We start from the raw sequence: 13,628 nt of genomic DNA, 5'->3' as shown, positions 1-13,628 counted from the left end.
TGGGGAGGGGGGGGAGGCCGGGATGGGCGCCGCCGCAAATCCCGCGGGAGCCGGTGGTATTTTTGGGAAGGGGGGAGGGGGGGAATCACGCTAAATTATGCGTCTGGAGGGATCGGCCGCGACGCGTCTCCGCCCCCGCGGGCCGCGTAATTCGATTGTTTGTCAATTAGGACGGGTCGGGCGGGCGCGATCGTCGTTGCCCTAGGTCCGGGTCGCGTAATCCGATCGGGCCAAAAGGGTCGTCGTATTTTTACCACCTCGTAATCGTTTCAGAACTTCGCCGCGACTCGTCGGCGGGTTCCCTTCCCCGGTCGGGAATACTTGTCAAAGTGCAACGAACGACGTGACGTCACGCGCGCTCCATGTGCGGTTGACCTTTCGTCGCATACCGGTACCTTAATGATCGCGTTGCGCAATGAATCGACAATTGCAATTCGGAGTTACGGTTCCTGCCAGCTCGCGATGTCGCTCCTCGATCGGCTGGTCGGCCTCGAAGTAAATCAATTAAAATAAATTCCCTGGAGGAGGGACGTACGGAGCAGCAGAGACGCGTGGCCCACCCATTCGGATGATTTTCTCGTGGAGGCACCGGAAAGGAAAAACAACGAACAATGGGACTATCCTTTCTCTCTCCCTCCTTCTTGTTAGATAGGTTGTCGCCTTATTATGCCGTGCAACCGTTTCGCGTAAAAAGATAGAACGAACAAGGAAACCACAGAGCTTATACATAAATGGAGAAGATATTGCCATAGTATGTGTACGCGTTCAAGGGTCCAGAGGAGGTCGGACAGAAAAGGATCCTCCGTCGGTGAACTTCTTTTCCGGAAGTACTCCGCGCGCGTATCGGGAGTCTTTTGATACACGAAATTTAAGGAAAAGTGTGAATGGTAAAGAGACAGGAGGTAATCCGATCTTTTATATCGATGAAAAGTACATTTCTTTTCGGATGTCCCTCTATTCGCGAGAATATACCCTGATGTACCCTCTACACTTGGATGGTAAGAACTTCCGGAAAGGTTTAATAAGGAAAAAAATAAAACACATAAATAAATTCCGGCAGTCACCCCCGCCCTTACGTGTCTCCGGCGTTTCAATAAATTCTATAAATATTCCCGAGGGTTCGTCGTTGGTTTATTTTTAAGCGTTTCGCGGACCTTCTCCGAAAGGAGTTCCCTCACCATTAGGAATAAAAGTCCCAGGCTCACCTTCTTGCTCCATTTTTAATCTCGTCTTCCGGGGATTCCGAACGCCGCTGGTACCCGAGGACCTTTGGTTCTACCGCACACATCCCCGTCTACGGATGCTCGAAACGAAGAGCCTCCACTGGGTCATCCGCATAATGAATCGACCGATCCGTCCCGGGGTCGTGCACCCGGGTCACGCGACTATACGTACTCCCGACCGCTCCGAAAATAATCCCCTGCCCGTCCCCTCGGCCGAGTCCGCCTCTTCCTCGACGAGCTAACTTCTCGACGGTTTGACTCACTTCTAACCGAGGATAAACGGGCGGATCCACCAGGACGCGACCTTTGTCTCGATAAGTTCTGACACATCCTTGGAATGACGCGGACGCCGAGCAAATTTGGCGCACCGCGCGAGCGATGATAAATCCGGCAGCCATTTCCGTGATTAAGGTGAAATGAAACCCCCTTCAAATCAGTCGATTCGAATACAACACTTTTTTTTAAGGGTATTAGACCAAACTGTCCGAAACTTTGACACATCACTCCTGGTCATCTAAGAATTGTCCCGACACATTCAAAATTTGGATCTTTTAAACAAATTTTAAACAAATCAACGATTTAACCCGAACCATTAGCCGTTATGGCGACAAAGGCGTTTCGCCATCTATTTACTTTCCGTGTAAAACAAAAAAAAAGTGCGATCGCTTCGGAAAACCACTCCTGAGCGGCAAGTTCCATTTGCACCTTTCACCTGAGCACCGGATTGGATTCCGCGCTTAACCTGCATATCGGAGTCTCCCTTAAATCGATTGCACGGCCAGTACGAACGGATATTGCGTACGAGGGTTCGAACGAGTATCATCGGTTTCCCTTTTCCTCGCGTGCCGTCGAGTCCTTGGAAGGTTTCGACCCTTTCTTTTTTTTTTCCGTGGATTTATGTATTATAGAAAGGGACGGGGTTATCTCGGCGTTCGGGAAGAGCTAAACGTAAGAGGAGAAACGAGGACCGGCCACCATTCATTGCCAGCCCGTTTTAATCTAATATGAAAACAGTTTAAAGTACAGGATAACTACTGCTACTATTTTCAATTATGTCCTTAAGGTGACATGAAAGTGTGACATATACCTACCAAAAAGTCAAAATATTTATAAAACTTTCTTCCAAACTGAGTGCACCTAATTATATGAAACTTTAACACGTGATCATGGAGGCTCTAAGGAAGAACGCGCTGGCCGTGAAATATCATTTTCCGAGAAAAAAAGAAAATATCCTTTTCTGGTTCTTCTCCGAGATGAATGCAACATTTTTTTTCTCGAAAAATGAAATTTCACGAGCAGCGCGTTCTTACTTAGAGCCTTTCATAATCACGTGTTAATGTTCAGATAATTCGGTGCACTCGGTTTGGAGAAAAGTTTTATAAATATGTTGACTTTTTGGTACGTATATATCAAAGTTTCGTATCACATTGAAACGTCAACACAAATTCTCGAGCTTTATACATTTTGACCCGCGCTTTATCGTTCTTAAAAAAGACATCACACGTACAATTTGTCAGTCCCTGTTCACGAATGCAAAGTTGCGCGCGGGTGCGTAGTATAAGGCAATCGCTGCAGTTTCCTCTCCTTACGTATCTCGAGTTTCAGTGTCTCCTCGCCTAAAATCTCACATCCCTTAGCATCCGTTTCTTAATAAAAACTTAAAACATTCCGTTGAATCAATGAAACCTTTGTTGGTACAGCCATAAAGTATGATCAACATATCGACACCCAAATATTCCCATTCCTATTTGGCTAATACCCTTCGGTTGATTACGTCAAATGTGGTAAACCAGCCGAGATCACCAAAGAAATTTGGAAGATTCCATCCAAATATTTGATTTATTAACCAAAATATCTTCTGAAATCAACGAAACGACTTGACGACTTACTCGAGGTGATTAGAGAGAGCGCGGTTAACCCTAGGTTTACGGGCGTTTTTTATATACCTGTTTCTACGATCACCCGTCAAATTGACAGGTAAACGAAAACCCGCATTTTCTTTAAAAAATCGATTTATTCAAATTAAGTCTGTATTAAACAACCCTAGGCTTTACGTTTAAATAAATTATTAATAAGTAAAAAGTCCTTTTTTAAAAATTATCACGGAAATGATTGGAATGCTCGTCCTCTCATCCTCGGAGTCAGAACCAGAAAGAATGCGCGTCCTTTCCTTGCTACGACACTCTTTCAAGAAGTTTTCCTCTTCGCTATCCGAAGATCCTTCTATTTCTCCACTTTCAATGCAAACTTTCACTCTCATCTTCGCCTTACACTCACTGCAACGACGCAAATATATATGGATTGTTTATGAAATTAACTAGTCCGTCAATTTGACGGGTTTCGTAGAGATAGGTATCCTACATACAGATTTTAATAATTAGAAGCCTCAGGAAAAAATAATTGTGTACAAATTCTTTGGATGAAATGATTAATTTACGATACAAAAATGGTTAAAATTAATGCTACGGTTTTTTCGGTATTTCTTGTTGAAGTTTGAATTCCGTCAAATTGACGGGTCCCGTAAACCAAGTGTTAATAAAGTTAACTAAAATTCGGTGCCCTCGTCCGAGATACGTCGCCGTGAAAGGAACCAAGTGGAGTCCATCACGCGATTCTTTCGATTAAGCAAATTTTCATTCCGCGTGCTATCATTATCCATAAGCGTAATCATACATTCATGGTTCTCTCTCTCTCTCTCTTCCTCCGGAAAGTCCATGGCCCGAACGGGTCCGAAGGCGAAAGGGCGCGGCGTCGGGCGACGTTTCGACCAACACCAACCCGCAATCGCCGTCGAAAAGCCGTGCCGATTGCGTCCGAGAAGCCAAGGTCCCCGTTGCACGCGTGTCTGGCGTGCATCGGCGCGTCGATTCCTTCCTCCTCTGCCCTGGCGATGGCTTTTCGCAGGCTCCCTTCCCCGGTCGTTCGGCGCGTCCGTGAGCGCGCCCCGGCAAAAAGAATACACACGGGACCCGTCGTTGCGTGTGGACGACGTCGATGCGGTGTACCTTGACACGGATGGCTCCCTGAATCACCCGACGGCTAGCAACAAACATCACCTCGCTATCGACACACGCCTACCACGGCGGTGGCGGCGGTGCGCGATCGCGCGACCGTCCGCGAGCGGAACGGCCTTATCGACCGGGCCCGGCGGGTCGATAAGAGCGATCCCTGGCCTGGGTGTAGCGCGGCGTTTCCCTCGGGCCTTCCCGGGAGATCTAAACTCGGCCCCCACGATGGACCCCGGCCCCTAGAAGGGGATCGGAGAGGAGAGGAGAGGAGGAGACTGCGCCGCGTTATCAGGAGACCGGAAAATTACACGGCAACCAGGCCAATCGAAAACGTACCCATTCCCGCGGCTGAAGGAGTTTGGACGTGGGTTGGAGAGTTTTAGAGAGAGGGAGATTCGGAACGGTTGGTGGTACTTTTGGATGCTCCCAGGATTATACGAGTGGATGGGGCAACGTTATCGAGTAAACGCTAGAAGTTGATAAGAACGGCTCGCGATCCGGGGGGTCGGGGGCGGCGGTATATATCGATTCCGTCCGGTGTTCCTGGGAAGCGTGGGCGAGCTCGGCCTGCGTAGGATCGAAGTCGGAAGTGCGAGTTATGTGGCCTTAGGATTGGCTCGCCTTCGGTCGGTCTTAGAGTTTCCGTAGGAGGAGACGCCGCAAAATTGCCCCGTTATCCGGGTGGCGGAGGATGCATCGATTTGCCCAATTGAGGTTTCTCGTCGGTCCGAGGGGGCTTCTTCTAGGAGGAAGTCGTTGCGAAGGAACTTCGTCGCGGCGATCGTGGTATTTGCACGTGACGATGAGCGGGCGGTGCCGAGGGGGCGGTCTTATCGACCGGGCACGAAGAGTCGATAAGGACGATCCCCGGCTCGGCTGGCCGGAGCGGGGGGGAAGGGACCGACGAAGAATTCCATTTCCAGCGGACCTTCCTCGAAAACCAGGTCAAACTTCGGTTCCCCCGGTGGGGTCCGACGAGTCCCAGAAATCCGTAAATCCAGGCAGGGTCGGGTCGCGTTCCTCGGGTGGAGGGAGCAAAAGATTCCGGAGAGGTCGGGTCGATCCAAGATTTGCGAATTCCGGGCCGAAGGCCCTCCCGGCCGTCGAGAGTTCCCGGAGGACTTCGCAAGGAGAAACGGGAACGGCGGTTCCCGTTATTTCTGGACGCCGGCGACTCGCGGCGCGGCCTTATCGACCGGAGGGCGGGGGTCGATAAGCGACGCGGTTCCCGGGCCCAAGGAGGGGGCCGGGACCCTAAGGAAATTCCATTTCCTCCCGGCCCCCTCCCGGCCCGGGATCTGGGATAGACGTCGACTCCAAGGTATTTCTGGACGAGCCGTCGCGACGGAGTCGTCGGTTACTGTCTGGCTGAGCGGGTAATTATGCAATCGATTACGCTCCTCCGCCGGGAACGAGTTTAATTCGATCCGGGATTACCGACGGAGCGGATGGGTGGCAGGTCCGACGGGAGGAGGGAGGGAGGGACGGCCTGGAAAAATAATTAACGAATCGCCTCTGGAAAGGCCGCGAGGGACTTGGGACGGCCACGTGTAACGGGGATAAGCCTTATCGAACGCGCCTAACGTCGCAATTGCCGATAGGTGCGCGATTCGGAGAATTTATTGGAACTCCCGGGACACCTTCGCCCCCTGTTCGCGTACCCGCGAGACGGGGAATTTAGGCGAATGATTAACGCGTCCTTACCCCGGGTATCCCGGATACGTTTTCACGCGATACGAGTATCCGATAACGGCCGGAGGGAAAAAAAAAAAAAACGACCTCGAATGGAAGCCTCGACGCCGGTTCTCCTTCGGCCCTTCCGGTGCGCGACAAAAAGGCGGTACTTATCGGCAACGCATCGAACGCGTTCTCCACGGCGATGAGCACGGAAAGCCGCGTCATCGCCTCGCGAGATAAAGGGCCTTCGCCATTATCAGGACGGAGAGTATATTCGGAGCTTCCCTTCCGACGGAGTAATTTCCCCGATGGCGAGAGAAAGGACGGTAAACGTCGAAATAAAAAATACCGTTTACTCAGCCGCGAGTACCTGTAACACCATCCGGGAATAACCGCGACACATATAACGGGGATAACACCGTGGAATAAAAAACCGTCGCGCCCCGTAACCCCGGATGACGTGCCAAATGACGTGATTGTCCAGGTAGAGGGATGGCCGCGGACCTCGGGAAGGGGGGCGAAGGCCTCGCCGGATATTTTTGAAGCGCCCTGTACGGCCCCGTTCCATCGGGGTGGTCGGTACCGCGTTAAGGGTGGAGAAAGAGGGAGAGGAAAGGGGCGCAGCGGGAGAACGAGAGAGAGAGAGAGAGAGGGAGAGTAGCGCAGCGGCGCACCCTTATTGTCGGTTCCAGGCACAGGCATACCCGATCTTATGGGAAATCCATACCGGCCCTTACCGCGTCCGGAATACGAGGGGTGCCGGCCCGCCCTTCCCTCTCCCCTGGACGCTCCGCCGGGAGTCCCGAGGGACGCGTCTTCCTTCGCGCGTCGCCGCCCCCGCCAATTTTTCGCTCGCCTGGGCGGATAGCGCGCGGAAACGTCACCCGCGAGACTTCCCCGCGGTTTAATCGCCCCCCCCCTCGACGGATTTTTCGATCGTCGCTCGTTCGAGCCCCGACACCTTGGCCCACCGCCGATCCTCGCGCCTTGATCCCCGCGATAGGCGGGGTATAAAAAAGAAAGTAAAAAAAAAAGAAAATGAACCGCGAGGACGCGCAATCGCGCAAATTGCGAGAATCGGGAAAATTGCGAGGGGCCCCGTGCCCCCCCCGGGGACCCCGGCGGAACGGTTAACGATCGCCTTACTTTCGCGGCAAACGGCCCGTACTACGCCGGGCCGGGTAATTACCCGGCGTTCCCCTTATTGGCGCGCGGCGGATCCCGCCGAGGGAACCGCGAATCGCTAACGGTGCCCGCGCGTAATCACGGCTACCACGTGACCGCGCGGGAGTCGCTCCCGGATTCGCGAGACTCTTTCCCCGAGGCGGGCGCTGTCCTAATGGGAATAACGGGGCGCGGGAGCGAGTCGTTCAATTTTTTCCCGAGCGAAAGTCGCGCCGTGTCCGCGGCGGACGGACTTTTTCCCGGGACGAGTCGAGTTTTAATTCAACCGCGGGCCGGGGGATCCGTACCCGATTCGTACGTGGGCCGAGTCGTCGAGGCGGCGGGCGCGATCTACTCGTCCCGGGGGGAGGGAGAGCGGAGAGGTCGAGGTCGGGGGTCATCCTTCCTGGCAAAGTCCCGCGTCGAGGGCCCCTCGGAGGCAAACGCGCCGCCGAGGCCCCTCCTGAGTCGGGGACGGGGGGCCCCCCCTTCCTGGCAAACGTACAACCGGGCCCCTCGTGGGTCGGGGGGCATCCTTCCTGGCAATCGTCCCGCCTGGGGCCCTCGTGGGGTCCGGGCCTCCTTCCTGGCAAACGTCTCGCCGGGGGCCCCTCACGGAGGACCGGGGCCGGGGGCCGGACCGGCGACCAGGCAACCGTGCCTCTGCCGAGGCTGTGCCCTCGGGACTGTACAGGGCCCCGCAAAAGTTTCTCCGCCCGTCCCCGCTCGTGCCCCCGCGCACCCGTTCGCGCGCATCCTCGAGTTAACGACGCGTGGACCTAACGAGGTTAACGCAATTTCCCCGCGGTCCCGGCCGTCGTCGGGGCCGGCCGCGTGGCCCCAAGATGTCTCACTTCCCGGCCCGACCTCGACTCGGACTCGCGAAACTGGAAAATCCGGCCGAAACCCTCCGAGGATGGGACCGAAGGACCGAGCCGGACTCGGCCTCCATTATCCGGAGCCCCCATTGTCCGAGCGCTCCGTTATCCGAACGACCCGGCGTTCGAACGCTCCCCATTATCCGAATGGGAATTCTTCCTCTCTTCTTATTACTTATTCCCCGGTTATTGTTTGTTTTCCTTCATTATGCGCCGCATAATGCGCGTCGCGGGTGTTTTGAATAATAAAGTTAGAGACGAAAGTGACGGCGGAAACGTGCCTTCCCGCTAAGAGAAGGGGTTCGCGGACCTAGGAAAAAGAACTTCGATACTTCCAGCCATCTGCAGAATTTAATTCGACGGCTTAAGTTGGCCGCGGTTAAACGTGCTCTTTAACACACCTAGGTGTACTTTACGCAGAGAAAAAAAATATAAAAATACCCGACGAACTCTTAGGAACGAAAAAAGTAATTTTTCATTATTTTCGTTCATAAGATTTAGGGAAACATCGTAATCTTCGGTGTCCTAAAATGATTACTTTATCTAGGATAAATATGTTAATAATTCTCGCTTTCTAATAACTTAATTTATTTTCGACTTAATCGGACGATATAAATTGTGTATTAATTAGAGAAAAAGTGACGCGAGAAAGAAAGTATATAAAGCTTTACGTTAAATTTATACCTATAATTTTATGTACCATGATAAACAAATTATGTACCCAATCGCCCTGCATATACAACAAATAATTTAAAGACCTGTCGTGTACGTGCATTTTATGACGCCTTCCTTCCCTTCCCGAAAAAAGTTGATATATAAATACCACCTTATTGACTATACCTGCATTGCATATATTATTTTAATTATTGATTCTATTTTTTCCGTCAAACTGTACGTCACCCTAGTAAAGTACAAATGAATGATAAAAAATATTAAGAAATTAAACCACGTCATAAGGATTCAAAAATGAAACATCTACTTGTACCCAATTTCACCAACACTACATCATAATTATGAGAAATCATTCATCTTAATCATTCATTTGGCTGATTCGAATCTTTCGTGTATTTGTAAGTAATATTAATTGGTTATTAACGTTAAAGTCACAAAGTTATAAAATCATAGAATGAAATGGCAAAGAGATATTACCCGCTGTCCTAGATTCATCTTTACGTTACCAGCATCACTTAACAACATTTAATCATTTTGCGAAAAATATACACCGAGTGACATTTAAGTTCACATTCTCACAAATAGATTGACTTAACTATATCGTAAAACACCCGAACAGCCCGGTACAACTATAACGACTTAATTAACGTCATTGATACGCAAAGGAGCAAAGAATCTCCTGAACGTAGAGGCGACATATCGTAAATAAACACGTGTACGGTGGTTAAAGCTGTACTAAGGACGAACGATTAACTGTACCTCAAGAGCGCCGGTACCGACACAGTACCAGAGGCCATTCGGACGATAAAGTATAGCCGAATCAGGCTGCATTACAGCTAATACCCCTAATCTTTTCTTTTCGTGATCAAAAAGAAAAAGGAATGAGCTCTAAAGGGTGGGAAGGGGGCGGAAAGAAGAAGCGAAAGGGGGAAGAAGGGAGACACGACCCGAAACGGATAAAGGGAAAAAAGAGGAGGGACAGAGGGGAAGAAGGGGCCGGCAAAGGGGACGCGAGGAGAGACGAGGAAGGAAGACAGGGACCGAGAAAGAAAGGGCGCCAGGCCGGAGGGAGGGGGCGAGAGAACCGGTGAAAGACGGCGAAGAAAGAGAGGGAGGGAGGGAAAGGGAGACAGAGATGCTCTGGAAAAATATAACCTGTTGGACCGCAAAAGAACGAGCGCGAGGGAGGGAGAAAGAGGGAGCGAGGACCGCGCCGGAGGGAGCGAGACGGAGCGACCGCCGCGCCGCCGGGTGGAGAGAGACGGAGAGAGGACGAGCGTAGGAGGCGAAAGAGCGAAAGAAGAGGAGGGAGAGCGCGGGGGAAGGGACGGAGAGAGAGGTAGAGAGAGAACGATCTGGTAGACAGAGAGAGAGGGAGAGAGAGAGAGAAAGGGGATACCGTGGAGGGCCGAAGAAGGACGGAAAGAGCGACCGCCCGGACCTACCTCAACTCTAACTCAACTTTCGCGGTTCGAGTCCGATTTGATCGATTTAAACCGCGTGCCGCCCGTTAGCCAAACCAGTATTTACACTTCCTTGGAGCAGGCGTCACGGGAGCATCGGGGGGCGCGGGCGGACCGGGAAGGGGCGCGAATGGAGGAGCGGAAGTCCGAGGAACGCTATAGAGAAGCTCCCTTTGACGAGTTCCTCCCATCGGGCCGGGCCGATATTAATTTCCTAAAAAGAACGCACCTTTCATCGGAAGGCCCTTTGAACGCGGATGAGCCCCTCATTAACGCCGACTAATTTCCCTTCGTCAAGGATCGATTCCTCGAACCAAATAAATCGGGTATATCGTGGTAAATGAAATGCACCCGTGCAAGATTAAACGAAATTAAAATTAAAAGTTCCATCCCGACGTGGACGGCGCCCGTCGTCTGGAGCGATCGACTCTTAGTACATTGATTATTTATCGATTTGGCGACGACCAACCGAGGGGATAATTTCTGATCAGAGAGGAAACGCAAACCCCTGCCGTCCGAAATGACCGGAGGCTGCGGAGAAAGTCGGATACCTCGAAATCCGCGCCGGTGCGTAGACGGGGAAAGAAAGACCCGGGACGGGACGCGAGGAGAGAAGGATCGTCCCGCATCCATTAATTAACGCGCGGCTAGAAAGCCGCGATTCGAGCCGAGAATCCGCGCTCTCCACGCAAGGATTCCTATCGAGTTCGAGCCCGATCGAGTGGGGCAGCGCCGAGATAAAAAAAACCACCCGCGGATATCGCGCGGCCCGATAAGCGATCGCCCCACGCGCCATCGAAAAGAAGCGACTCCGCGATAAGGTCCGCGCGAATTGGTGATCGATCCTTCACCTTCCTGTCAGGGGACCCCCAGGTTCTACCTGGCGACCGCCCCAGGTAGAACGCACCTGTCCTCCCGATGACTCGCGCTCCAGAAAAAAAAGGGGGGGCGCTACCTGCGTTGCAATTTAATTAAACGAACACGGGAACAAATCGAAGTCCACGTAACCCGAAACACGTTACGAGCGGGGCGCGCAACGCGAGTGAAAAATGAAATACCCTCGATTACTCCGCTAATTATCGGCGGCTCGTCCGCGAGATCGGCAAAAGTCAAGATGGGCGTACATAATCGAGCGGAGTTCCCCCCCCCCCCTCCCCCTTTTATTCTTTTTGTATTAATAACTTCGGATGTTTGGACTGGTCGTTTCGTTACAAGGGCGGTATAGAGGGTCTAATTGGACGCGGCCATTTAATAACGGTCGCGTAACAAATCGCTCCGGTGGGGCTGACGATTAATCTCCGATTACCTTTTAAACCCCCGCTATCTGATTGGCTAATTTATCAGGGCCGGAGAATAATTACATTTCTCACCGGCACCCAGGCCGACAATCGCGATCGCTCGGGCGCACCGCTGAAATTAACCCGTTCGCGTCCAATACCGATACGTCGAAACGGCGAGTCCGATCGCTCGGCAGATTTCGGTGATGTAATGGCCTAGGGTGAAGATTGTCGTTTTGCCGGCATATACGCGCGATTATTAATTTACATCTGACCGCCGTTCCGAGAGGGAGCGGAATTACGGTGGCGATCAACCCGCGCGCGGTCGTACATCTCCAGGGCGCAGGTCCATCCGAATTCGACAACGGGAGCAAATTGACCGACGATCTACGAATGCTAAATGCCCAAACAAACGCTTCGGTATAACACCTAACGTCAGGATATTTATAATAAATTGCAGAATTGATATCATTAAGTGCTATTTAAATTGTACGCGGTACCGCTTGCAGGATTAAATGATACCGATAACTGTAGGGACCTATTTTCAGGGTCCCGAATGATCCCTCCGGTAGAATGAATTAAGTTCCACCTTCCGATAAAACATTTAACATCGAGGGATCTTAAGTAAATCCCGGAATTCCGGTCATTAAGTTCAATTTAAATTATATCGCATTAACATGCCCAGGATGAAATACGAGCAACAGCTGTTAGAATCGATTTTCAAAGATCCAAACGATCCTTACGGCATGGCTGGACGAATTTAATCTCACCTCGAGATAAGGTACTTAACGTCGAGGTATTTTAAGTAAATCCCGGAATTTACGTGATTAAACGACATTTGAATTTCGCGGCAATACGCCCAGGCCCAGATGGAAACGTAAGGGTCGATTATCGAAATTCCGAGGACTCCTTGCGGCACCGCGAGACGAGTTAAGTCTCACCTTGAGATCCCGCGAGTCGAGGTTGGCCTTCCGAGGACTAATTTACATGTTCCCGGTTTGCAAAAACGACACACCGCGCGATTCGCATTCGCCCACTGCCCTCGCGCCTCGTGGCCGGAATAAATTCCCTAGGCGGCCCTCGATAGCATTAGGAAGACCAACGAGGAGGTTTAAAGAGCAGAGAAAAAAAAAATAAAAGGGGGGCGTAATATCCCAAACGTGCAATTACGCGTCATCCACGAGGAACAACCGTAAGCGGTGACGATTCCGAAGACCGTAAATAAACCGCACGTCGGCCGTAGAGGTTAGGTCGCTCTCACCTTGCCAACGCGCGCTAAGCCAACGGCCTTCCGATATCCCTGATCGGCAAAACCCGCCAGCAAGGTTCCCCCCGTTAAAAGGAGTCCTCGAAATACGAGAAGAGGACTCGATCACCAGGACGCATCGAGAGATCGAACGGACCAGCCACCCCCAAAGGGCCCGAGGAACGAGCGCCCGGGAGGGCGGTAAATAATCGGCGCGTCTGAGTCTGGAAGGTTAGGTCGGCTCACCTTGTGGTGCTGCATGATGGCAGTGGCCTTCCGTTTGGCGGACATGTTTCCTGGAGCGATCCCTCGGCTCTGCGTGGACGTCTCAGCCGGCGATCGGCGATCCTCAACGCATGGCGCACCGGCACTCGGCGTACCTAACCTCGATCCGCGCGATCCCGGTCCACTGGACGACCTCGAGCGGTCACGAGGGCGTCCCCTTGTCCCGAATCCCTTGGGTACGACCTCGAGAGCGAGCCGAGTTTACGGAGGAGGAGCGACCGCGACGCCCATCGGCGCCAGGATAAAATCCCTCGCACTGTGCACACGCGAGGCTCGCCTCGACCGCCGGAGTCCAGGAGAGTCCCTCGGGAGTCCCTCGGGAGTCGGTCGAGGAGACCTTCCGGCACGACTCGGGCTCGGCAGGGCGCGCGCGACTCGGCGCTTCGTGCTCGTCGGGTCTCGGCTCGAGGGAGATGACGAAACGTCCTCGCACGGCGAGCGCTCACGGCGAACTGGCGAGTGGCGACGCGACGGCGCCCTCCCCCCCTGCCGCCGCGCCCCTCCCGGCGGCCCAACGGCGCTCCCCCTCCGCGCCTCCCTGCGCGAGATCCGACCCAACCCAACCCACGCCGACCCTCTCACCCGCCGCGGTGGCGGCGGAGGCGGCGGCGGGAAGGTAGGGTCTGTCACCGTCGGCACATCGCGGGGCACCGAGGGTCCGAAGGGGAACGGGGATCGGCCCGGTCCGGCCCGGGAACGGCGAGGGGAGTCGCGAGAGGCCAAGGGGCGCCAGCA

General features: G+C 52.9%; 1 protein-coding gene across 3 annotated transcripts in view; it reads right to left on the bottom strand.

The window, feature by feature from the left end:
- LOC105701897 (nucleolar protein 4-like) overlaps nt 1-13,324 on the bottom strand; it is an 81,544-nt gene extending 68,220 nt beyond the window's left edge. For all 3 annotated transcript variants that reach the window (XM_012429039.1, XM_012429040.1, XM_012429042.1), the window contains exon 1: nt 12,855-13,324. In XM_012429039.1, the coding sequence (XP_012284462.1) occupies nt 12,855-12,899 (45 nt within the window). In that variant the 5' untranslated portion in view covers nt 12,900-13,324. The remainder of the gene's footprint in view (nt 1-12,854) is intronic.
- Nucleotides 13,325-13,628: the final 304 nt, after the last annotated feature.

Source organism: Orussus abietinus, unplaced genomic scaffold (genome assembly GCF_000612105.2).
Source record: "Orussus abietinus isolate OABI.00-Male unplaced genomic scaffold, Oabi_2.0 scaffold88, whole genome shotgun sequence".
NCBI lineage: Eukaryota > Metazoa > Arthropoda > Insecta > Hymenoptera > Orussidae > Orussus > Orussus abietinus.
Note: the sequence above shows the minus strand (reverse complement) of the source record. Positions and strands in the feature narration are given on the sequence as shown.